The 26,111-nt window shown below is 42.7% G+C and overlaps 1 protein-coding gene and 1 long non-coding RNA gene across 5 annotated transcripts; one reads left to right on the forward strand and one right to left on the reverse strand.

The window, feature by feature from the left end:
* Positions 1-3,566: 3,566 nt before the first annotated feature.
* On the reverse strand, positions 3,567-12,860 carry LOC110498000 (uncharacterized). Of its 4 annotated transcripts, none has more exons than XR_016489002.1 (6): positions 12,397-12,860; positions 9,743-9,811; positions 8,069-8,177; positions 7,881-7,970; positions 4,137-4,268; positions 3,567-4,031 (listed from the first exon to the last, which is right to left on the reverse strand). It is a non-coding gene; the product is annotated as an uncharacterized LOC110498000 (long non-coding RNA). The 4 variants fall into 4 exon arrangements; XR_002469750.3 differs by having other exon boundaries at positions 10,261-12,840; XR_002469752.3 differs by lacking the exon at positions 12,397-12,860 and adding an exon at positions 12,088-12,341.
* Positions 11,692-25,054, forward strand: LOC110497998 (interferon alpha-inducible protein 27, mitochondrial). The gene is made up of 6 exons (XM_036954931.2): positions 11,692-11,795; positions 21,361-21,391; positions 21,547-21,574; positions 21,693-21,722; positions 24,556-24,720; positions 24,874-25,054. The coding sequence occupies exons 3-6, from the start codon at positions 21,565-21,567 to the stop codon at positions 24,972-24,974; spliced, it is 306 nt and encodes a 101-aa protein (XP_036810826.2). The 5' UTR covers positions 11,692-11,795; positions 21,361-21,391; positions 21,547-21,564; the 3' UTR covers positions 24,975-25,054.
* The last annotated feature ends 1,057 nt before the right edge of the window (positions 25,055-26,111 follow it).

Genomic DNA, 26,111 nt, shown 5'->3' on the forward strand with positions numbered 1-26,111 from the left:
TATAAACCTACAGTAGACTGTACCTGTATCATTTCAGCATATCACATTTATCTTAGGTTGAAAACATGTTTACGGAATATGTATGGCATGTTATTGACGTCATTGTTTGTTCTATTATTTTGTTTCTAATCTAGGAAACTTTATTTAGTACCTTTGGTGTACTTTTGTTTGCTCCTCATGCAAGTTACTATATGTGCTGTATGGCTGCGTTTACAAAGACAACCCAATTCTGATCTATTTCCAATAATTGGTCTTTTGACCAAGATATTAGATATTTTTCAGAGCTGAAGACCAATTAGTGATAAAAAAAGATCAGAACTGGGCAGCCTGTGTAAACATTTAGTGCAATCTTAGCTCCTTTGGACGTCCCTAGCCTAAACCCTAACCTTAACAATTCTAAATGTCCATTTAAATGGTGTAGGGACGTCCTAAGAATCTTGGATACCCTGTCTAAACGCAGCCTATGCAATGTTAACTTAAAGTGCAAAAATGGACAACCTCCTCTCACTTTATAAACATGGGCACTGAGCCATTCTGTAAAAACATGGCTTCTGTGAGGAGATGGCATAATGTGTAAATTATATGGCTTTTATATTTGTTTATTGACATTTATTCCATTCAATCATCCCATATCCTGTGTTATGATACTGGTGGTTTGTACGGTTGTGGCTGTCAGTACAGCTTCATTTAGTCACATCAAGAAAAACTACAGTTTGTAGCCATGAACTACTACTGGTAGGGCCAGTCATGTATAGCCATAAGGGACATTTTGGTGACCTGCATGAGAGCATCAGCTGTTCCGGACGACTGTGTGATCATGCTGTAAGACCTTTAAACAGGTCCACATTCACAAGGCCGCAGAGCCAGATGTATTACCAGAACGTGTACTCTGAACATCCGCTGACCAACTGGCAAGTGTCTTCACTGACATTTTCAACCTCTCCCTGTCTGAGTCTGTAATACCAGCATGTTTCAAGCAGACCACCATAGTCCCTGTGCCTAAGAACACTAAGGTAACCTGCCTAAATGACTACAGACCCGTGGCACTCACGTCTGTAGCCATGAAATGCTGGTCATGGCTCACATCAGCACCATTATCCCAGAAACCCTAGACCCACTCCAATTTGCATACCTCCCCAACAGATCCACAAATGATGCAATCTCTATAGCACTCCACACTGCCCTTTCAGACCTGGACAAAAGGAACACCAATGTGAGAATGCTAATCATTGACTACAGCTCAGCGTTCAACACCATAGTGCCCTCAAAGCTCATCACTAAGCTAAGGATCCTGGGACTAAACACCTCCCTCTGCAACTGGATCCTGGACTTCCTGACGGGCCGCCCCCTGGTGGTGAGGGTAGGTAGCAACACATCTGCCACGCTGGTTGCGTGCTCAGTCCCCTCCTGTACTCCCTATTCACCCACGACTGCATGGCCAGGCATTACTCCAACACCATCATTAAGTTTGCAGATGACACAACAGTGGTAGGCCTGATCACCGACAACGACGAGACTATAGGGAGGAAGTCAGAGACCTGGCCGGGTGGTGCCAGAATAACAACCTATCCCTCAACGTAACCAAGACTAAGGAGATTATTGTGGACTACAGGAAAAGGAGGACCGAGCACGCCCCCATTCTCATCGACGGGCTGTAGTGGAGCAGGTTGAGAGCTTCAAGTTCCTTGGTGTCCACATCAACAACAAACTAGAATGGTCCAAACACACCAAGACAGTCGTGAAGAGGGCACGACAAAGCCTATTCCCCCTCAGTAAACTAAAAAGATTTGGCATGGGTCCTGAGATCCTCAAAAGGTTCTACAGCTGCAACATCGAGAGCATCACTGCCTGGTACGGCAATTGCTCGGCCTCTGACCGCAAGGCACTACAGAGGGTAGTGCGTACGGCCCAGCATATCACTGGGGCTAAGCTGCCTGCCATCCAGGACCTCTACACCAGGCGGTGTCAGAGGAAGGCCCTAAAAATGATCAAAGACACCAGCCACCCCAGTCATAAACTGTTCTCTCTACTACCACGTGGCAAGCGGTACCGGAGTGCCAAGTCTAGGACATAAAGGCTTCTCAACAGTTTTTACCCCCAAGCCATAAGACTCCTGAACAGGTAACCAAATGGCTATTCGGACTATTTGCATTGTGTGCCCCCCAAACCCTCTTTTTACGCTGCTGCTACTCTTTGTTTATCATATATGCATAGTCACTTTAACTATACAAATCAAATCAAATGTTATTTGTCACATACACATGGTTAGCAGATGTTAATGCGAGTGTAGCGAAATGCTTGTGCTTCTAGTTCCGACAATGCAGTAATAACCAACGAGTAATCTAGCTAACAATTCCAAAACTACTACCTTATAGACACAAGTGTAAAGGGATAAAGAATATGTACATAAAGATATTTGAATGAGTGATGGTACAGAGCGGCATAGGCAAGATACAGTAGATGGTATCGAGTACAGTATATACATATGAGATGAGTATGTAAACAAAGTGGCATAGTTTAAAGTGGCTAGTGATACATGTATTACATAAAGATGCAGTCGATGATATAGAGTACAGTATATACGTATACATACGAGATAAATAATGTAGGGTATGTAAACATTATATTAAGTAGCATTGTTTAAAGTGGCTAGTGATATATTTTACATCAATTCCCATTATTAAAGTGGCTGGAGTTGAGTTGACTCAATGTTAGTGGTGGCTGTTTAACAGTCTGATGGCCTTGAGATAGAAGCTGTTTTTCAGTCTCTCGGTCCCAGCTTTGATGCACCTGTACTGACCTCACCTTCTGGATGATAGCGGGGTGAACAGGCAGTGGCTCGGGTGGTTGTTGTCCTTGATGATCTTTATGGCCTTCCTGTGACATCGGGTGGTGTAGGTGTCCTGGAGGGCAGGTAGTTTGCCCCCGGTGATGCGTTGTGCAGACCTCACTACCCTCTGGAGAGCCTTACGGTTGTGGGCGGAGCAGTTGCCGTACCAGGCGGTGATACAGCCCGACAGGATGCTCTCGATTGTGCATCTGTAGAAGTTTGTGAGTGCTTTTGGTGACAAGCCGAATTTCTTCAGCCTCCTGAGGTTGAAGAGGCGCTGCTGCGCCTTCTTCACGATGCTGTCTGTGTGGGTGGACCAATTCAGTTTGTCTGTGATGTGTACGCCGAGGAACTTAAAACTTACTACCCTCTCCACTACTGTTCCATCGATGTACATTCATGTACATACTACCTCAATTGGGCCGACCAACCAGTACTCCCGCACATTGGCTAACCGGGCTATCTGCATTGTGTCCCACCACCCACCAACCCCTCTTTTACGCTACTGCTCCTCTCTGTTCATCATGTATGTAAAATCACTTTAACCATATCTACATGTACATACTACCTCAATCAGCCTAACTAATCGTTGTCTGTATGTAGCCTCGCTACTTCTATAGCCTCGCTACTGTATATAGCCTGTTTTTTTTACTGTTGTTTTATTTCTTTACCTACCCTGTTCACCTAATACTTTTTTTGCACTGTTGTTTAGAGCCTGTAAATAAGCATTTCACTGTAAGATCTACACATGTTGTATTCAGCACACGTGACAAAAAAACTTTGATTTGACAATCCTCAAACAAAATGGAGCATACATAAAATAAACAATGTATTTACATTGGGTCTAATGTGTGTGTGAGAGGGAGGCATGTTTTTAAAAAGCACACAGAATTTCCTCAAACTATACAAATTAAGCAAGTATTTTACAATATCAATAACACTTTGATTTGATAGATATTTAGAGTAATTATGTAGATATTGAGAATGGATATGTAGGAATAGATATCTCAAATCCTAAAATCAAATTGAGCAAACATAAAATAAACAAGTAAATACAACTCATTTACACTGGGAATAATGTGTGTGAGTGTGTATGACAGAGAGAGAGAGTGTGTGTTGTGTTTTATTTTTCCTTGTCAGCCACCCATCTCTGTTTTCTCAGAGATGAGTCTGTCAGGCACTGGTGGAGTGCATGGCAGATCTGAAAGAGAGATGCACAAAGTGAGAGTAAGTATACAGCTCAACAACATGTTTGTGTACACATCTGTTGGTGTGAGTGAGCATATGCAACATAATTCTGAATGACCTGTATCCATCTGGGTCTCCTCAATAGTATCTCCCTTCATGGCCAGTGTAGTAGGAACTGGTGCAGCCGGTAAATGAAATACCACAGCAGAGGACTGCTGTGACTGCAGCTGAACTGCTGGGGGTGGCAGATCTAAAAGAGAGAGGCACAATTTTCTTAACTGACAATAATCATACAACTAAACAGACTGAATGAGTGTAAGGCCTAGATTCAATCAGATGAAGAGTTAACCAGCGATAGCCGATGTTTTGGCGGTGTCTGAGGTGTAAGTGTATTGATCTGTCAAATCGGTAAGCAGCAGCTCTTGATCATTGTCACGTAAATACACCGTCCTACTCGCGTTACATGTTCAGAACTAGAAAGTGTAGGTTATATAGTATAAATAACGACGCTCAAATTCAAAATCATTAAACTAAATAATGAGGATTTCTATCAGCCTAATTGAGGTGTAGATTACATCTCAAATTCCAGTGTTCTAACTTGTAAACAGGGCTGCATGAGATTTCTATTTTATTTTATTTGTTTATTTTTTTTTATTTCACCTTTATTTAACCAGGTAGGCTAGTTGAGAACAAGTTCTCATTTGCTACTGCGACCTGGCCAAGATAAAGCATAGCAGTATGAGCAGACAACACAGAGTTACACATGGAGTAAACAATTAACAAGTCAATAACACAGTAGAAAACAAAGGGGGAGTCTATATACAATGTGTGCAAAAGGCATGAGGTAGGCGAATAATTACAATTTTGCAGATTAACACTGGAGTGATAAATGATCAGATGGTCATGTACAGGTAGAGATATTGGTGTGCAAAAGAGCAGAAAAGTAAATAAATAAAAACAGTATGGGGATGAGGTAGGTGAAAATGGGTGGGCTATTTACCAATAGACTATGTACAGCTGCAGCGATCGGTTAGCTGCTCAGATAGCTGATGTTTGAAGTTGGTGAGGGAGATAAAAGTCTCCAACTTCAGCGATTTTTGCAATTCGTTCCAGTCACAGGCAGCAGAGTACTAGAACGAAAGGCGGCCAAATGAGGTGTTGGCTTTAGGGATGATCAGTGAGATACACCTGCTGGAGCGCGTGCTACGGATGGGTATTGCCATCGTGACCAGTGAGCTGAGATAAGGCGGAGCTTTACCTAGCATGGACTTGTAGATGACCTGGAGCTAGTGGGTCTGGCGACGAATATGTAGCGAGGGCCAGCCGACTAGAGCATACAAGTCGCAGTGGTGGGTGGTATAAGGTGCTTTAGTGACAAAACGGATGGCACTGTGATAGACTGCATCCAGTTTGCTGAGTAGAGTGTTGGAAGCCATTTTGTAGATGACATCGCCGAAGTCGAGGATCGGTAGGATAGTCAGTTTTACTAGGGTAAGCTTGGCGGCGTGAGTGAAGGAGGCTTTGTTGCGGAATAGAAAGCCGACTCTTGATTTGATTTTCGATTGGAGATGTTTGATATGAGTCTGGAAGGAGAGTTTGCAGTCTAGCCAGACACCTAGGTACTTATAGATGTCCACATATTCTAGGTCGGAACCATCCAGGGTGGTGATGCTAGGCGGGCATGCGGGTGCAGGCAGCGATCGGTTGAAAAGCATGCATTTGGTTTTACTAGCGTTTAAGAGCAGTCGGAGGCCACGGAAGGAGTGTTGTATGGCATTGAAGCTTGTTTGGAGGTTAGATAGCACAGTGTCCAATGACGGGCCGAAAGTATATAGAATGGTGTCGTCTGCGTAGAGGTGGATCAGGGAATCGCCCGCAGCAAGAGCAACATCATTGATGTATACAGAGAAAAGAGTCGGCCCGAGAATTGAACCCTGTGGCACCCCCATAGAGACTGCCAGAGGACCGGACAGCATGCCCTCCGATTTGACACACTGAACTCTGTCTGCAAAGTAATTGGTGAACCAGGCAAGGCAGTCATCCGAAAAACCGAGGCTACTGAGTCTGCCGATAAGAATATGGTGATTGACAGAGTCGAAAGCCTTGGCAAGGTCGATGAAGACGGCTGCACAGTACTGTCTTTTATCGATGGCGGTTATGATATCGTTTAGTACCTTGAGTGTGGCTGAGGTGCACCCGTGACCCGCTCGGAAACCAGATTGCACAGCAGCGAAGGTACAGTGGGATTCGAGATGGTCAGTGACCTGTTTGTTGACTTGGCTTTCGAAGACCTTAGATAGGCAGGGCAGGATGGATATAGGTCTGTAACAGTTTGGGTCCAGGGTGTCTCCCCCTTTGAAGAGGGGGATGACTGCGGCAGCTTTCCAATCCTTGGGGATCTCAGACGATATGAAAGAGAGGTTGAACAGGCTGGTAATAGGGGTTGCGACAATGGTGGCGGATAGTTTCAGAAATAGAGGGTCCAGATTGTCAAGCCCAGCTGATTTGTACGGGTCCAGGTTTTGCAGCTCTTTCAGAACATCTGCTATCTGGATTTGGGTAAAAGAGAACCTGGAGAGGCTTGGGCGAGGAGCAGCGGGGGGGGCGGGGCTGTTGGCCGAGGTTGAAGTAGCCAGGCGGAAGGCATGGCCAGCCGTTGAGAAATGCTTATTGAAGTTTTCGATAATCATGGATTTATCGGTGGTGACCGTGTTACCTAGCCTCAGTGCAGTGGGCAGCTGGGAGGAGGTGCTCTTGTTCTCCATTGACTTCACAGTGTCCCAGAACTTTTTGGAGTTGGAGCTACAGGATGAAAACTTCTGCCTGAAGAAGCTGGCCTTAGCTTTCCTGACTGACTGCGTGTATTGGTTCCGGACTTCCCTGAACAGTTGCATATCACGGGGACTATTCGATGCTATTGCAGTCCGCCACAGGATGTTTTTGTGCTGGTCGAGGGCAGTCAGGTCTGGGGTGAACCAAGGGCTGTATCTGTTCTTAGTTCTGCATTTTTTGAACGGAGCATGCTTATCTAAAATGGTGAGGAAGTTACTTTTAAAGAATGACCAGGCATCCTCAACTGACGGGATGAGGTCAATGTCCTTCCAGGATACCCGGGCCAGGTCGATTAGAAAGGCCTGCTCACAGAAGTGTTTTAGGGAGCGTTTGACAGTGATGAGGGGTGGTCGTTTGACTGCGGCTCCGTAGCGGATACAGGCAATGAGGCAGTGATCGCTGAGATCCTGGTTGAAGACAGCGGAGGTGTATTTGGAGGGCCAGTTGGTCAGGATGACGTCTATGAGGGTGCCCTTGTTTACAGAGTTAGGGTTGTACCTGGTGGGTTCCTTGATGATTTGTGTGAGATTGAGGGCATCTAGCTTAGATTGTAGGACTGCCGGGGTGTTAAGCATATCCCAGTTTAGGTCACCTAACAGAACAAACTCTGAAGCTAGATGGGGGGCGATCAATTCACAAATGGTGTCCAGGGCACAGCTGGGAGCTGAGGGAGGTCGGTAGCAGGCGGCAACAGTGAGAGACTTATTTCTGGAGAGAGTAATTTTCAAGATTAGTAGTTCGAACTGTTTGGGTATGGACCTGGAAAGTATGACATTACTTTGCAGGCTATCTCTGCAGTAGACTGCAACTCCTCCCCCTTTGGCAGTTCTATCTTGCGACTCCGTGCAGGCAATGTCCTCTTTAGGTATAAAGCCAGGAGACGCTTGTGAATTTGACAGCTCTAACACAGTTACACCTCACACACCGCCAAAACAACCGCTATGTGGATGTCGGCTAAAGCAGATGTGATTGAATAGAGCCCCAAGTGAGGGAGAGTGTGCATGGGTGTATACATGCATGTGATGATTACCTGTATCACCTGTCGTGGCTGGTGTAGCAGGTGCAGGGGCAGACGACTTAAGCTGTGAGGACTGTGGTTGAGGTAATAGGGATGTCAGATCTAAAAGAGAGAGTAAGAATTTTCTTAAGTTAAAATAATTATACAACAAAACAGAATGAGTGATTGAGTGAGTGAGTATACGTGTGTGTGATAATTACCTGGATCACATCACACTGCTTCAGGTCTACAAGCCTCTGGAAGTTCCAGCGTGCCACTCCAGGCCTGGAACAGCTTGGTTGAATCATTGTTACCGGTCACCCACCGAGCCTGGTTGGCAGATTTGAAAGATAGGCACAATATTTCTTTAATGACAAAGCCTTGACTTCACACTAACCTAAACAGAACAGACTATGGGAGGCACACAGTAGTACATAGAGCCTTGACTACATGGAACTCTATTCCACATCAAGTAACTCATGCAAGCAGTAAAATTAGATTAAAAAAAAAACAGATAAAAATACATCTTAAGGAACAGCGGGGACTGTGAAGGGAAACACAGGCATACACACAATAACATATGCACTGTACACACACGTACACATGGAATTAGTAGAGTAGTAGAGTAAAGGCCTGAGGGCACACAATGTGTTGTGAATGTATTGTAATGTTTTTAAAAATGTATAACTGCCTTAATTTAGCTGGACCCCAGGAAGAGTAAGCTAATGGGGATCCATGATAAATACAATACAAAAAATGTATTAAGTTTGTGTGTACCTGGCAACCACGCAGCAGACTTCATTTTATTAATTTTTGTACCTTTATTTAAACTAAGCAAGTCAGTTAAGAACAAATTCTTATTTACAATTACGGCCTACACCGGCCAAACCTGGACAACGCTGGGTGAATTGCGTGCCGCCCTATGGGACTCCCAATCCCGGCCGGTTGTGATACAGCCTAGAATTGAACCAGGGTGTCTGTAGTGACGCCTCAAGCACCGAGATGCGGTACCTTAGACCGCTGTGCCACTCGGTGTTATTATGACTTAAAGTGTCAACCTGACCACATCCTTGAAGTAGGACATTCAGTGATTAGCTTCAGAAAAAATTACTATCAACAGTGTATAATAAAAAGGATATTAAATATTCAGATCTGGATTGACAAGTAGGCTAAATCATGTGAAGCTACAAACCTCTAGGGCTTAGTCTACACTCAGGTTAAATAAAGGATGCAAGGCATGAGCTCTAGGACCATGCCTCAGAACTACCTGGCCTGACGACTTCTGGCTTTCCCTGTCTCCAGTCCACCTGGTCGTGCTGCTGATCCAATCTCTGCTGTTTCTGTCTGCAGCTATGGAACCCTTACCTGCTCTGGACTCACCGAAGGAACTACCTTGTCCCAGACATGCCGGTTGATCCTGTCTCTCTACGGGACCTACTGTCTCAACCTCTAAATGCTCAGCTATGAAGAGCCAACTGGCATTTACTCCTGAGGTGCTGAACTATTGCACCCTCTATAACCACTGTGATTATTATTTGACACTGCTGGTCATCTATGAACGTTAAACGTCTTGAAGAACGATCTGGTCTAAATGGCTGTACTCTTTTATAATCTCCACCAGCACAACCAGAGGAGGTCTGGCCACCGATCAGAGCCTGGTTCCTCTCTAGGTTTCTTTATAGGTTCCTGCCTTTCTAAGGAGTTTTTCCTAGCCACTGTGCTTCTACGTCTGCATTGCTTGCGCTTTGGCGTTTTAGGCTGGGTATCAGTATAATAACTTTGTGACAACTGCTGATGTAAAAGGGGCTTTATAAAATACATTTGATAGATTGCTTGTATATGCTGCTATTCATGTCAGTAACTCTAAATATGACATTGAGTTATCTTACATGTACCTTAAGCCAACACTTTTTCCTGGTCTTTCCTGCTGAGGACAGGGGGCTTCAGGTTTTGGAATGAAGGACCTAGAGAATTGTAATATTAACAATAATTAGTGTCCACATTTATGAATGAATGAAATTCAATTTGGGTTAGCTGTGTATCTCATCTGATTGAGATTTGCTGATGATATACTGTATATTTATATTTTCTTTAAAAAATCTGCCACCAAACCACACAATTCTATCTAGCGAGAGTGCACACAACCGTTAGATTATTTTACCAAGTCAAAAAATAACCTAATTTTGTCAAGGGAGACCTGGAAAAGAAGACAGAGCTCTCAAGTAAAAGGCATATCCATAGCAGCAGCTATGGTATGGATAAGGACAATAGCTGTGTTCGAATACTCATACTAACCGCAATATAGTATGCTAATTGGTCATAGTATGGATATAGTTAGTATGCCAAAAGTTCCCGGATGTCGTACTAAATTTGCAAAAATATGAAGTACACACAGAAGACACTATTTCCTTACTTTAGGGACCATAATGCAATTCTTCAGAAGATGGGCGTGGCTTCACATTGCTTTCAGATTTGAAGAAAATGGCGGAAAATATGCAGCCGATGCTCTGCAAGGCCCGCAGCTTTTGTGGAGCGATGGGTAACGATGCTTCGAGGGTGACTGTTGTTGGTGTGTGCAGAGGGTCCCTGGTTCGCGCCCGGGTATGGGCGAGGGGACGGTCTAAAGTTATACTGTTACACGTTATGTAGCCTGACAATTTTTTTTTAGCTATGCTGTCCTTACGAACCACATAGCATATCATTACAGAATGAACATTATATACCAGTATGTTAGTTGGCTACTTATACATCAAATTTGCCAGTATATTAACTATAGGCTAACCAACGTTTATTGACTTGATTATTCCCGTCACTCTTAGCTAAATGGTATAGTCGTTGTGCGTTCTCAATGGACATTCGGGTGCTTTCGTAAATTCGCTCTGGCTATCTACTCCGACTTCAGAGGACTCTCCTCTGAGTGTACAAGAGCGCAGAATAATGAATTTACTAGCGCTAACACCCATTGAATATGGCATTTGTCAGCAAAAATACGTAATTAAATTGTTGCCAGCAGCAGTTATAGTCATTAACGCTCTTAGAAAACATGAATTTGTGTCTGGAAGTAGCTAACCAACGTTAGCTTGGGTACTTGACTGCTGTTGTATGGTCAGTGCGCTCAAATCGACCCTATTCCTCCGCCCAAGCATACAGAGTGCGCTCTGAATTAACAAACGGATAATCTGACAACGAGCACTCCTGCACTCCAGATTGAATTTAAGAACACACCCGAAGTCGTAAAAATGTCTAACTAGTCATTTGTTATGCTAACTAGAGGTTGCACAACAACAGCATCAACTTCCAGTAGACAGGGGAACAGCTAGTACGCTCAACTGAAAGGATACTGTTAGTTTACAGTATTCTAAAATGAACTATTAGTATGTAAACGGTAATGGAGCCTAATGTACACCACAACCACCTAACTAACGGTGACTAACCCCAATCTGGACACATATTAGGCAACCACGGCATTCAAACTCCCGAGTGGCGCAGCGGTCTAATAAGGCACTGCATATCAGTGCAAGACGCGTCACAACAGTTCAAATCCAGGCTGTATCACATCCGGCCGTGATTGGGAGTCCCATTGGGTGGCGCACAATTGTCCCAGTGTCGTCCGGGGTAGGCCATCATTGTAAATAAGAGTTTGTTCATAACTGACTTGCCTAGTTAAATAACGGTTAAATACATTAATTTTAACGAGGCTGCAATGAAAACTAATGAGACTAACGTCTGTGTTGGCATCAAAATCCGAGGTGTGAACTAACTTTCTGTTTAGCGTTGATTGACATGGTAATCGACCAATAGTATTGGAGAAACGTTGAAGAAACTGACCCCTCTGACGCTGTATTTTAAAGTGTGATGTGTCACGGCGCAACTCATTCTGTGCCGTACAGCCTCTTTCCACCAGGAGCAGCGCCTCTCTCGAAGATTAAAAACAATAAATGATCAAGGGTGAGTGTGAAGACAATTCAATCAGTTGTTCATTTTTCGCACCATCATGACTGAAAAACCGTGACAGCCGCAATTAACTTGAAGTAATTTTGCGCCACCTTAACACTATTGGAATTCGATATAAACCTTTAAATAAGTATGTAATGAGACAGGTTTGAGGTTATAAAATGGAAAAAGGCTGTTTCTCCACATGTTAACCCACTGTCCCTAGGCCGTCATTGAAAATAAGAATTTGTTCTTTAACTGACTTGCCTAGTTAAATAAAGGTAAAATAACAAATGATATCTCTCACTTTCACGCAATAGCTTTCCGCTTCCCCACCCGACATTTAAAAAAAGACATGGTGGAGCTCCTTTGCTATCTTCAATCATGTAGAGGCGGGCAGCATGAAGGTCTCGTCATTGATTTTGCTTGAAAGGGGAGAAATTGTGCTTTACAATGGTATTCATATTACAGTTGATCTGGAAGTATTAAAGCGCTAAAATAAGGTAAAGTGTACGGAATATAGCGATGTACAAAAGTTCGATGTTTAGTTAATGTTAGCTTAGCTAGCTGCAAAGAAACAACCAATGACAACCGTAGGCTGGACACATGACATTACCTTTTTTGTTCTTCTGATAACTAGTTCATTGCCTCCGCCGTGGAGCCCAGTTTCATAATAAGACCATATTCCCGAGCAGTTTGCCGTAGTTTTGAAGTAATCACGAAAAAACAGGCCCTATGAGGTTATTTCCCACCCTGCCAGCTCCTATTAGTTCCATAGATATTTTGTACAACGTCGACTTCCTACCTAATACATAGCGTCCTGTCAGCCTGACTAGTCATACTAGCCTCGAAGTCACTCGTTTTATCATTCTCAGTATATTAATCATATTCCTATAGCTTTTTTTTAATAATTCTTGTTAAATTCAGTTTATCCGTTCAGTTAGTGATTTTTGCAATTCGATTGTGTTCTCTTTTGTCTCTTAGCTAGCTATTAACGCCCTAACTAGTAAGGTGGCTAGCAATTAGCCAACCATGGCAGTGTTATACTCAAGGCGCGTGCAAGAGCTGACAAATATAAGTGAGGGATGTACATCGTCTGGCCAAGACAAGTAGCAAAGTGTTATATAAATATTCATACACATAGCTCATATAAACAAAGACATTCCGTCGCAAGAACACATACACCCAGCCACAAGACTGACCCCCTCTATTGGTCGGATGCTCAGGATAAGGCTCCGCTGTGCACCAATGGGGCTTCTGCTCTGGCTAGAGCAAGGCCCGCCTCCAACCCTCCGACCAGTCAAGAAGACCGAAACGACAAGACTCCACCTACTTTATTCTATGTATAAAAATGAATGTAACCGTTGTATAAGGCCTCTTTTTCACCTGACTCCTTGCCGAGTTATGTGAACTAGGTCCGTGCACGTAAAACTGCGGGACAAGATATCTTTGACTCATTAAAACTGTCTTTTGTTACAACTGAAATCCACTCTGTCCAGCGTCCGTGATTGGGTCTCAACTCTCCAGTATTTAAACACTAACAAAAGCACTGAACTTCAAGTTGGAAAAGGGACTGAAACTTTGTCTCCAGTTACCTTTCCAACTATGAAGGTAAGTTGCCTATCAGACCAGACAAGGACGTTTATTCAAAGCTGTGACGTAGTTTAAGACATGCCTTTTACAGTAGCTAGCTAACATTATGATTGCTCATTATTTTTATTCCAGTTTTGAACAGGGACAGAGTGACAGGAGAGGTCAGCATAAGGGCTTGCTGCGACAGGTCCATGAGGGAAAATGAGAAACCACACAGTTTGTGTAGGGTGACACATAGTTCACCATAAGGAGACCCCACCATTCCCCTCACTGCCCCCGAATAGCTATAGACTGGAGAGCAACTTTCAAGGCTGCACCTTTGTGTTCAGTGAAGAAGACCAGCTTCACATAGACTATTCAGGTGAGAGAATACATAGAGACCCAGTGGTGTTCTCACTAATTAGAGAGAAGGGTGACTGGTACTACTTGTGTACATGCAAAAGTTCTTAGGCAGGAAAAACTCAATAACAAGGGACAGGCTCCTTTATCTTTCAATGAATGAAAGAGAAACAAACCAACAGCTGTCTGTGCAATTAATCATTCAAAAATAATTCAGTTAAATGTTTCTGTTCTCTTGTCACTGTAAATAAAAAACTCTAACATTTTGTTTGGAGTATAACAGAGCTGTTTATTACCAATAAATGGACTACAGGGTGTTAGACAAAGTGAACGGTCAAAGCAAAAAAAGGAAAGATGCATTGCAGTAGTAACTCCTTGGCCCACGCCTTCACAAGAGTCTCACACTGGTAGTTTTGTGAGAAGTCAAGCCACAACCCAGATTCAGTTGATGCTTCCCATTAGTGACATGAGGATCTCTTGGACATGGTAGTTATTCCACTGGAATAGCAAAGGTACTGCTCCCTTCTTCAGATGTCGAAGCCCACGAAGGTATAATGGAATCTTAATTTCCTAACTTTCAATAAAGATGCCGCACCAACTAACGTTAACGTCGTTAGCACTAACGTTAACTAGGTACTGGTAACTAACGTTTGCTAGCTAAAGAGACAAAAAGACAGAACACAATCAAATTACAAAAATCACTAACTGAATGGATAAACAGAATTGAATGAGTGAATAAAATAAGGTTATAGAAATGATTGTTAATATACCGAGTTAATGATAAAACGAGTGACTTCGAGGTTAGTATGGCTACAATCAGGCTGACAACGCGATTGGGACAGGAAGCTATGTATCGGGTAGGAAGCTGAGCTGAAGTGGGCTTTGCTTCGTTGTGCAAAAGGTCAGTGGCACCAACTCGCCTTCCATTCTATAATTTTAGTTATTGCAGAAAAAACAGTATTACATACAAGAAGTATACAAACAGACAATGATAACATATGCTAGGGGGTACCGATTATACAAAGACCTTGAGGCACACATTGTTTTAACAGCTTTCATATTAGAAGAATGTAGAATGGTCTTAATGTACTGTGTGAATTCCTTATAGAAAACAGAGTTTTTATAATGTTTACTGAATTTACATTTATGAATATGACATTTTTCCATTAGTACAATTAGATTTGAGGTAAAATAGTTTTTCTTTATCCTTTTTATAGTTATGGAAACTGAACAGCACATTCTCCCATAAACAAGTCATCAACTATTAACAAGTATAAAACTATGAATATCTTTCCATAATGTATTTACATGTAGACAATGCCAAAATAAATGCAAAACTGTTTCTGAATGCTCAACACAAAAAGTGCAATTAATGTTTTTAGTTTCTTCAAATCAAATGTTCTTTGTCACATGCGCTGAATACAACAGGTGTAGACCTTGCAATGAAATGCTTACTTACAAGCCCTTAACCAACAATGTAGTTAAGAAAATACCCCAAAAAATAGAACAAATAATTAAAGAGCAGCAGGAAATAACAATAGCAGGGCTATATACATGGGCTACCAGTACAGAGTCTATGTGTGGGGGCACCGGTGTCGAGGCAATTGAGGTAATATGTACATGTAGCTAGAGTTATTAAAGTGACTATGCATAGATAAGAGTAGCAGCAGCTTTCCAGATTGGGGGGAGGGGCATTTGATTAGGTGTTTTATGGCTCGCGGGTAGAAGCTATTTAGGAGCCTCTTGGACCTAGACTTGGCGCTCCTGTACCGCTTGCCATGTGGTAGCAGAGAGAACAGTCTATGACTGGGGGACAATGTAAATAGTCCGGGTAGCCATTTCATTAGCTGTTCAGGAGACGGGGCGCTCCAGTACCGCTTGCCGTGCGGTAGCAGAGAGAACAGTCTATGACTATGGTGGCTGGAGTCTTTGACCATTTTTTTGGGCCTTCCTCCAACACCGCCTGGTATACAGGTCCTGGATGGCAAGAAGTCTACAAATACAACAGGTTAGGATAATTAATGTGGCAGGTTAAAAGAATGAGGTTTGGGTTAGGAAAAGGGTTACTGTTAGGCTTAGCTAAGATGCTACATTACACTTTAGTCATTTAGCAGATGCCCTTATCTGTGAATACAGTTTCATACTTTTTATTCATACTGGTCCCGTGGGAATCAAATCCACAACTCTTGCATTACTTCATGCTCTCGCGCGGGGGATTCTTTCGCTAAACAGTTTCCCATGCATTGTCAATAAGGTTTCTAAACTAACCCGGATGTAATAGAATTCCGGCCACTGGTTGGTTTTGTGGCGCTACTCTGATTTCCCCATAAAAAAACGCTATAAACAGGTAGAGGTGCATATTATTCTGGCCACATGTTGCTTGCGGTCCAAACACTTAAAAGACACACCCATCTTATGCCCTTGGGATAATGGTTAGCAGATGTGGTTAGCAGATGTTAATGTGAGTGTAGCGAAATGCTTGTGCTTCTAGTTCTGACCATGCAGTAATATCTAACAAGGAATCTAACCTAAAATTTTCACAACTAAAAACTACAATTATGAATCAGCGATGGCCGAACGGCATAGGCAAGATGCAGTAGATTGTAGAGTACAGTATATGAAATGAGTAATGTAGGGTATGTAAACATGATATAAAGTGGCATTGTTTAACTTCTCTAGGATAGGGGGCAACATTTGGAATTTTGGATGAAAAGCATGCCCAAATTCAACTGCCTGCTACTCATCCCCAGAAGATAAGATATGCATATTATTAGTAGATTTTGATAGAAAACACTGAGGTTTCTAAAACTGTTTGAATCATATCTGTGAGTATAACAGAACTTATGTAGCAGGCGAAACCCAGAGGACAAACCATTCAGATTTATTTTTTTGAGATCACTCTTTTCAATGAGATTTCATTGGGAATCCAGATTTCTAAGGGACTTGCTTGCAGTTCCTATCACTTCCACCGGATGTCACCGGTCTTTAGAAATTGGTTGAGGTTTTTCCTTTGTGTAATGAAGAAGTAGCCCTGTTCAAAACAAGGGTCACTTCATGTGTACTGTTTGATTGAGGCGCATGACCAGAAAGCTAGCGTCAGTTTGTTTTCTTCCTGTATTGAACACAGATCATCCCGTCTTCAATTTTATCGATTATTTACTTTAAAAAATACCTAAAGTTGTATTACAAAAGTAGTTTGAAATGTTTTGGCAAAGTTTACAGGTAACTTTTGAGATATTTTGTAGTCGCGTTGTGCAAGTTGGAACCAGTGTTTTTCTGGATCAAACGCGCCAAATAAATGGACATTTTGGATCTATATGGACGGAATTAATCGAACAAAAGGACCATTTGTGATGTTTATGGGACAACAGAAGAAGCTCGTCAAAGGTAAGGCATGATTTATATTTTTATTTCTGCGTTGTGTGTCGCGCCTGCAGGGTTGAAATATGTTCTCTCTTGTTTACGGAGGTGCTATCCTCAGATAATAGCATCGGTTTTTTCATTATTTTTATTTATTTATTTATTTTACCTTTATTTAACCAGGTAGGCAAGTTGAGAACAAGTTCTCATTTACAATTGCGACCTGGCCAAGATAAAGCAAAGCAGTTCGACAGATACAACGACACAGAGTTACACATGGAGTAAAACAAACATACAGTCAATAATACAGTATAAACAAGTCTATATACAATGTGAGCAAATGAGGTGAGAAGGGAGGTAAAGGCAAAAAAGGCCATGGTGGCAAGGTAAATACAATATAGCAAGTAAAACACTGGAATGGTAGTTTTGCAATGGAAGAATGTGCAAAGTAGAAATAAAAATAATGGGGTGCAAAGGAGCAAAATAAATAAATAAATAAATAAATTAAATACAGTTGGGAAAGAGGTAGTTGTTTGGGCTAAATTATAGGTGGGCTATGAACAGGTGCAGTAATCTGTGAGCTGCTCTGACAGTTGGTGCTTAAAGCTAGTGAGGGAGATAAGTGTTTCCAGTTTCAGAGATTTTTGTAGTTCGTTCCAGTCATTGGCAGCAGAGAACTGGAAGGAGAGGCGGCCAAAGAAAGAATTGGTTTTGGGGGTGACTAGAGAGATATACCTGCTGGAGCGTGTGCTACAGGTGGGAGATGCAATGGTGACCAGCGAGCTGAGATAAGGGGGGACTTTACCTAGCAGAGTCTTGTAGATGACACGGATCCAGTGGGTTTGGCGACGAGTATGAAGCGAGGGCCAGCCAACGAGAGCGTACAGGTCGCAATGGTGGGTAGTATATGGGGCTTTGGTGACAAAACGGATTGCACTCTGATAGACTGCATCGAATTTGTTGAGTAGGGTATTGGAGGCTATTTTGTAAATGACATCGCCAAAGTCGAGGATTGGTAGGATGGTCAGTTTTACAAGGGTATGTTTGGCAGCATGAGTGAAGGATGCTTTGTTGCGAAATAGGAAGCCAATTCTAGATTTAACTTTGGATTTGAGATGTTTGATATGGGTCTGGAAGGAGAGTTTACAGTCTAACCAGACACCTAAGTACAGTGCCTTGCGAAAGTATTCGGCCCCCTTGAACTTTGCGACCTTTTGCCACATTTCAGGCTTCAAACATAAAGATATAAAACTGTATTTTTTTGTGAAGAATCAACAACAAGTGGGACACAATCATGAAGTGGAACGACATTTATTGGATATTTCAAACTTTTTTAACAAATCAAAAACTGAAAAATTGGGCGTGCGAAATTATTTAGCCCCTTTACTTTCAGTGCAGCAAACTCTCTCCAGAAGTTCAGTGAGGATCTCTGAATGATCCAATGTTGACCTAAATGACTAATGATGATAAATACAATCCACCTGTGTGTAATCAAGTCTCCGTATAAATGCACCTGCACTGTGATAGTCTCAGAGGTCCGTTAAAAGCGCAGAGAGCATCATGAAGAACAAGGAACACACCAGGCAGGTCCGAGATACTGTTGTGAAGAAGTTTAAAGCCGGATTTGGATACAAAAAGATTTCCCAAGCTTTAAACGTCCCAAGGAGCACTGTGCAAGCGATAATATTGAAATGGAAGGAGTATCAGACCACTGCAAATCTACCAAGACCTGGCCGTCCCTCTAAACTTTCAGCTCATACAAGGAGAAGACTGATCAGAGATGCAGCCAAGAGGCCCATGATCACTCTGGATGAACTGCAGAGATCTACAGCTGAGGTGGGAGACTCTGTCCATAGGACAACAATCAGTCGTATATTGCACAAATCTGGCCTTTATGGAAGAGTGGCAAGAAGAAAGCCATTTCTTAAAGATATCCATAAAAAGTGTCGTTTAAAGTTTGCCACAAGCCACCTGGGAGACACACCAAACATGTGGAAGAAGGTGCTCTGGTCAGATTAAACCAAAATTGAACTTTTTGGCAACAATGCAAAACGTTATGTTTGGCGTAAAAGCAACACAGCTGAACACACCATCCCCACTGTCAAACATGGTGGTGGCAGCATCATGGTTTGGGCCTGCTTTTCTTCAGCAGGGACAGGGAAGATGGTTAAAATTGATGGGAAGATGGATGGAGCCAAATACAGGACCAGTGTCCCAGAACTTTTTTGAGTTAGTGTTGCAAGAAGCAAATTTCTGCTTGAAAAAGCTAGCCTTGGCTTTTCTAACTGCCTGTGTATAATGGTTTCTAGCTTCCCTGAACAGCTGCATATTACGGGGGCTGTTCGATGCTAATGCAGAACGCCATAGGATGTTTTTGTGTTGGTTAAGGGCAGTCAGGTCTGGGGAGAACCAAGGGCTATATCTGTTCCTGGTGGTTCTAAATTTATTGAATGGGCCATGTTTATTTAAGATGGTTAGGAAGGCATTGGTGGTCTATAGCAGGCGGCAACGGTGAGAGACTTGTTTTTAGAGAGGTGGATTTTTAAAAGTAGAAGTTCAAATTGTTTGGGTACAGACCTGGATAGTAGGACAGAACTGAATTATTAAAGTGGCTAGAGATGAGTCAGTATGTTGGCAGCAGCCACTCAATGTTAGTGACGGCTGTTTAACAGTCTGATGGCCTTGAGATAGAAGCTGGTATTTAGTGTCTCGGTCCCAGCTTTGATGCACCTGTACTGACCTCGCCTTCTGGATTATACCAGGGTGAACAGGTAGTGGCTCAGGTGGTTGTTGTCCTTGATGATCTTTTTGGCCTTCCTGTGACATCAGGTGGTGTAGGTGTCCTGGAGGGCAGGTAGTTTGCCCCCGGTGATGCGTTGTGCAGACCTCACTACCATCTGGAGAGCCTTACGTTTGTGGGCAGAGCAGTTGCCGTAACAGGCGGTGGATACAGCCTGACAGGATGCTCTCGATTGTGCAGTTTGAGTGTTTTTGGTGACAAGCCAAATTTCTTCAGCCTCCTCAGGTTGAAGAGGCGCTGCTGCGTCTTCTTCACCACGCTGTCTGTGTGGGTGGACCATTTCAGTTTGTCCGTGATGTGTACGCCGAGGAACTTAAACCTTTCCACCTTCTCCACTACTGTCCCGTCGATGTGGATAGGGGGCTGCACCCTCTGCTGTTTCCTGAAGTCCACGATCATCTCCTTTGTTTTAGTGATATTGAGTTAGAGGTTATTTTCCTGACACAACACTCCGAGGGCCCTCACCTCCCTGTAGGCCGTCTCGTCGTTGTTGGTAATCAAGCTTTGTTGATTGTTGAAATTGTGGTTGATATGCTGAACAAGGGTGGAGTGTTTCAGCATGATATAGATCAAGTTTAATGGGGTTGGGAAGAGGATGGTGTGGTAGAAGTTGAGGATTTATTTGATTTAGAGTTTTATTTTCATGGTAGTTCAGAATTGGGCATATGATCATTGATCGTACATTCCAACACAGTAGGTGGCAGCATGCACTTTAAATGTTGGTTTGTGGACCGCTATGATATCATAGAGGTGGAGTAATCCCACAGAACAATGACAGATATTTCACCGGAGGTATAAATGTGGATCATCTGCTTGGTGTTTCCACCCACTACCAAATATGAGAAGGTGGAACGAGATGGATTTTGGCTGACATTCTGCACAATTTCTCATCAATGAAATATTTGATCTCAATACAATTTCTCTGTTCTCAAAACTAGATTATGTTATGAACAGAGTGGACAAAGTTTTGTAGCGTTTACCCTTTTGTAAAAGTTGTTAAATTGCGTTGTTTAGGAGTGCAAAGGCGTATTGAGTTATTGCACATGTGCGTTTCAGAGCAGTCTTTCCCTAACGGAAATAAGCAGATAGGATCTCGCTAGCTCGTGCTTGGCTCTGCCCACCCCATTTCTTGTTCTGCCTACTGATTTATTTGTTCCCATTTTAAATGACAGGCTGTGGTTTATCTTGGTTTAGTTGTAGTACATCTTTGGTAATCCTTTTCCCTTTTTGTATCAGTGTAATGGGTTGATATTGTAGTCCAGTTGGGGGCGGTAATGCAACATATTGGATGCCAATGCTGTTAAACTCCGAAGCTTTCCATAAATGTATTTGTCCAGTAGATTAGTTACAGCTCTGACTCACTGTAGGCAAGCACAAAGTTATTGACTGTACTCTGGACTTGATCATAATAAACATTTTGAAACTGAATGTGATCTTACAAGAAGTGGTCTTATTTTGATTTATCTGCTTTTTTGTCATTTATTATAGCCTACCACTGAACAACGCCTACAACGGGAAGGTAAAATGTCCATATTTGATTTATTCTGTTATAATGCTGTATGCCATGTTTTAGCATTGTACCAGCAGTGTTCTTCTGATATAGCCTAAGTGAGAATGCTGGCAGATCTTTTGTCACTAACAACAACATTAACTGAATCTTTATCACACTTTTAGCTATTTGAATCCAAGAAAATGGTGTCTGGTGAGTATATTTAATTGTTTGATGTAAGTTTTGGCAATGAAACTGCTTTGTCTAAGAAAAATATTGCATTAGTTAACCATAATGATGATGACCCATGTATGTTTGTTCCTCTATTTAGTATCTGTGATTGCCATGGCAGTTGGGACTGGTAAAGTATCCTTCAATCAATTCTTCTAAGAATGAACAGTTGCAGATATGACTGTAAAAACGGCTAGCTGGAGCCATCTGTGCGATTGGCTGTACATGCCCTCACCCATTAGTGACTTAATGCTACTTTGGTCTGACACCACCACATAATGCTGACTCTACTTTGGTCTGACCCCACTACAGGCGGTCCGGCAAGAACCAGGCAGATATGTTCATATCCAGAGTTTTAACACACACACACACACTCTTCAGTTATTTAGGAATAGACTTGTTCTAAAATGAAAGAAACATGTATAGATATGACAGTATTCATATATATTTGTATGTAGATATAAACTCAGCAAAAAAATAAACGTCCCTTTTTCAGGACCCTGTCTTTCATAGATAATTTGTCAAAATCCAAATAACTTCACAGATCTTCATTTGTAAAGGGTTACAACACATGCTTGTTCAAAGAACCATAAACAATTAATGAACATGCACCTGTGGAACGGTCGTTAAGACACTTAATTGCCTACCGTCTGTAAGCTGTTAAGGTCACAGTTATGAAAACTTAGGACACTAAAGAGGTCTTTCTACTGACTCTGGAAAAACACCAAAAGAAAGATGCCCAGGGTCCCTGCTTATCTCTGTGAACGTGCCTTGTGCATGCTGCAAGGAGGCATGAGGACTGCAGATGTGGCCAGGGCAATAAATTGCAATGTCTGTACTGTGAGACGCCTAAGACGGCTCTACAGGGAGACAGGACGGACATCTGATCATCCTCGCAGTGGCAGACCACGTGCAACTGCACAGGATCGGTACAGGATGGCAACAACAACTACCTGAGTTACACCAGGAACGCACAATCACTCCATCAGTGCTCAAACTGTCCGCAATAGGCTAAGAGAGGCTGGACTGAGGGCTTGTAGGCCTGTTGTAAGGCAGGTCCTCACCGGCAACAACGTCGCTGGACCAGACAGGACTGGCAAAAACTGCTCTTCACTGACATCGCGGTTTTGTCTCACCGGGGGGATGGTTGGATTCACGTTTATGGTCGAAGGAATGAGCGTTACACGGAACCCAAACCGGCTGCGTGCGTGCCATAAATGTATTTTGTTCCCCCACACCAAACGTGATCATGACACGCAGGTTAGAATATCAAAACAAACTCTGAACCAATTACAGTAATTTGGGGACATGTTGAAAAACATGAAACCTTTATGGCAATTTAGCTAGCTGGCACTTGCTATCTAATTTGTCCTATTTAGCTAGCTTGCTGTTGCTAGCTAATTTGTCCTGGGATATAAACATTGAATTGTTATTTTACTTGAAATGCACAAGGTCCTCTACTCCGACATTTAATCCACACAAACGGTCAACTGAATCGTTTCTAGTCATCTCTCCTCCTAGGCTTTTTCTTCTCTTGACTTTATATTGCAATTGGCAACTTTCATAAATTAGGTGCATTACCGCCACCAACCTTGTTTGTATTTCAGTCACCCACGTGGGTATAACCAATGAGGAGATGAGAGAGGCAGGACTTGCTGTGTGATCTGCGTCAGAAATAGAACTGACTTCTATTTTAGCCCTTGGCAATGTAGACGCTTGTTGGAGTGCGCACAGTGTGGGTGCAATAATTGAATAATATAGATTTCTAAATTTATTTTGCAATGCATGTGACGCGAGCGGTGTAGTCAGCCTGTTACACTGAGTGAGATCGATTTGGAGGTGGAGGGTCCGTCATGGTCTGGGGCGGTGTGTCACAGCATCATCGGACTGAGCTTATTGTCATTGCAGGCAATCTCAACGCTGTGTGTTACAGGGAAGACATCCTCCTCCCTCATGTGGTACTCTTCCTGCAGGCTCATCCTGACATGACCCTCCAGCATGACAATGCCACCGTGCACAGAATGAGCAGTATGGCTGATCTCCTGCAAGACAGGAATGTCAGTTTTCTGCCATGGCCATCGAAGAGCCCGAATTTCAATCCCATTGAGGACGTCTGGGACCTGTTGGATCGGAGGGTGAGGGCTAGGGCCATTCTCCTTCAGATATGTCTGGGAACTTGCAGGTACTTTGGTGGAAGAGTGGGGTAACATCTCACAGCAAGAACTGGCAAGTATGGTGCAGTCCATGAGGAGGAGATGCCCTGCAGCACTTAATGCAGCTGGTGGCCACCAGATACTGACTGTTACTTTTGATTTTGACCCACCTTTTGTTCAGGGACACATTCCGTTTCTGTTAGTCACTTCTGTGAAACTTGCTCAGTTTGTCTCAGTTGATGACTCATGTTCATACAAATATTTACATATGTTAGGTTTGCTGAAAATAAACGCAGGTGACCGTGAGAGGATGTTTCTTTTTTTGCTGAGTTTATATATATCTCATCTCTCTCTCAGGAACAAAGGATATTCACATAGCAGCATATACAAATCAACAAACATATGAACTTTTCTCTAGATAGAGAGAGAGAGAAACTTACTCTGGCAGGCTAGATTTATGCCCCTTTCTCTGGTCTGGTGGAGACCTGATCTTTCTGGTGCAGCAGAGTCAAGTCTTACTCCTCAGAGGACCGTCTATGAGTCTTCTAGCAGGTTCTAGAACTTCCCATGGTTTAACTAACAGTAGTGTGAACTATGAAAGTGCAGCGGTTGTGTGGACTATAAATACTCCATTGTCAAAACAAATGTTTGTTAAAATTTAAACAACCGTGTGGAAAGACCCGTCTGCATTCTGCACTGTAATTTTGCCCTCTTGCACATGACAGTAGTGCCATATCTCCTTATGGGAGGTGTGACCCAGAACTCCTGTGTTTTGGTCTGCAAGTTAAAAGGTTTGTTTGGACCTGACAGGTACGGCGGCAGTGCTCATTGCCCCTGTTGCTTTGGGAGCGATGGGATTCGGTGCTGCTGGGGTTGCAGCTGGATCAACCGCAGCAGGCATGATGTCTTCTGCAGCCGTGGCCAATGGAGGTGGGGTAGCAGCAGGGAGTCTTGTTGCTGCTCTACAGTCAGCAGGTAAAGACAATACATTTTATTTTTCAATGTAATGTAAATAGTTGGAAACTGAATTTATCAGGACTGTCTTGTGGTCATGATTTTAACTAGTGGTTTGGACATAAGTCCAATTTATGTCCAATTTATGTCCAATTTATCTCGTTGTTCCTCTAGGAGCTGCAGGACTCACCGGTGTGGCCACAGCTGTTGTGGGAAGTGTCGGCGCGGCAGCCGGTGGAGCGGTGGGATGGGTGTCCTCTAAGTTCAGGGGGTGACCTCAATATTCAGCCGTATTGACGCTGGGGTCTCATCCTCGCTATGATTACATTGATAATAAATTTGATTATACTTCAAATGTGTCTTTGTCCCATACTGTATGTGCTGAGCTTTAGGATAGAGAAGTTGACTATAGCATAGTGTTGAAGCTACTGAATGTTTCCATTGATTTCTGACCGATAAAGAGGATGTGTTGATTAGTGAATGTGAAAGATCAGTGAGTATTGCAATGCCTTGCTGAAGTAAATATATTTTACATTTGTCAAGGAGGTTGTAGTTATTGGTCAATTCAATTTCTGTATGAAATTACATTTGTGATTGCAGATTTATAAGCTAAAAAATAATGGTAGGCCAACTAATGTGGATGGGGGCCCATTCCTAAGTGGTGCAGTGGTCACTGCATCTCAGTGCAAAAGGTGCCACTACAGTCCCTGGTTCGAATCCAGGCTGTATCACATTTGGCCATGATTGGGAGTTCCATAGTGCGGAGCACAATTGGCCCAGCGTTGGCTGGGGTAGGCTGTCATTATAAATACGAATTTGTTTTTAACTGACTTGCCTCGTTAAATAAATAAATCAGTTCATTGTCTTGATTTGACATTTCTTTGAGATCACTGATTTGGGCATTTACATGTAAAATATCATATTCACTTCCAGTCTTTTTAATAGAAAATGCATGCTCTTTGACAGTGGCTAGGTAAACCAACCCAAAGTGTGGAATGTACTATTTCTGCAAACAGGCCTGCATTTTGTGCATTGTGTGGACTACCCTTTTAAGTAAGCGGGAACCCAGTGGGCAAAATCTGGTTGAAAAGATGTCAATATGATTTATTTTTGTGACGTCTTATTCTGGTCACAAACTGATAAATTCCCTTTAAAATGTTGGTCTTTCTAACGACCAGAATATTACATTTTTCTGACCGTATGACCAGTTGGTCATGAATCTGACCACTATATTATGTAATCTCACGTTCTAAATGAGATGCCCAACTTGGTCATTTGGAAATGGTGACCTAAAGTCCCTGAGATCCTTTCACCAATTTGTGAATTCCTTTACAATGCACCTGCAGCTGTTCCAGATGACTGTATGATCATGCTCTCCATAGCTGATGTAAGACCTTTAAACAGGTTAACAT

This window comes from Oncorhynchus mykiss, chromosome 19 (assembly GCF_057628025.1).
Source record: "Oncorhynchus mykiss isolate SJ-2025 chromosome 19, ASM5762802v1, whole genome shotgun sequence".
Taxonomy (NCBI): Eukaryota; Metazoa; Chordata; class Actinopteri; order Salmoniformes; family Salmonidae; genus Oncorhynchus; species Oncorhynchus mykiss.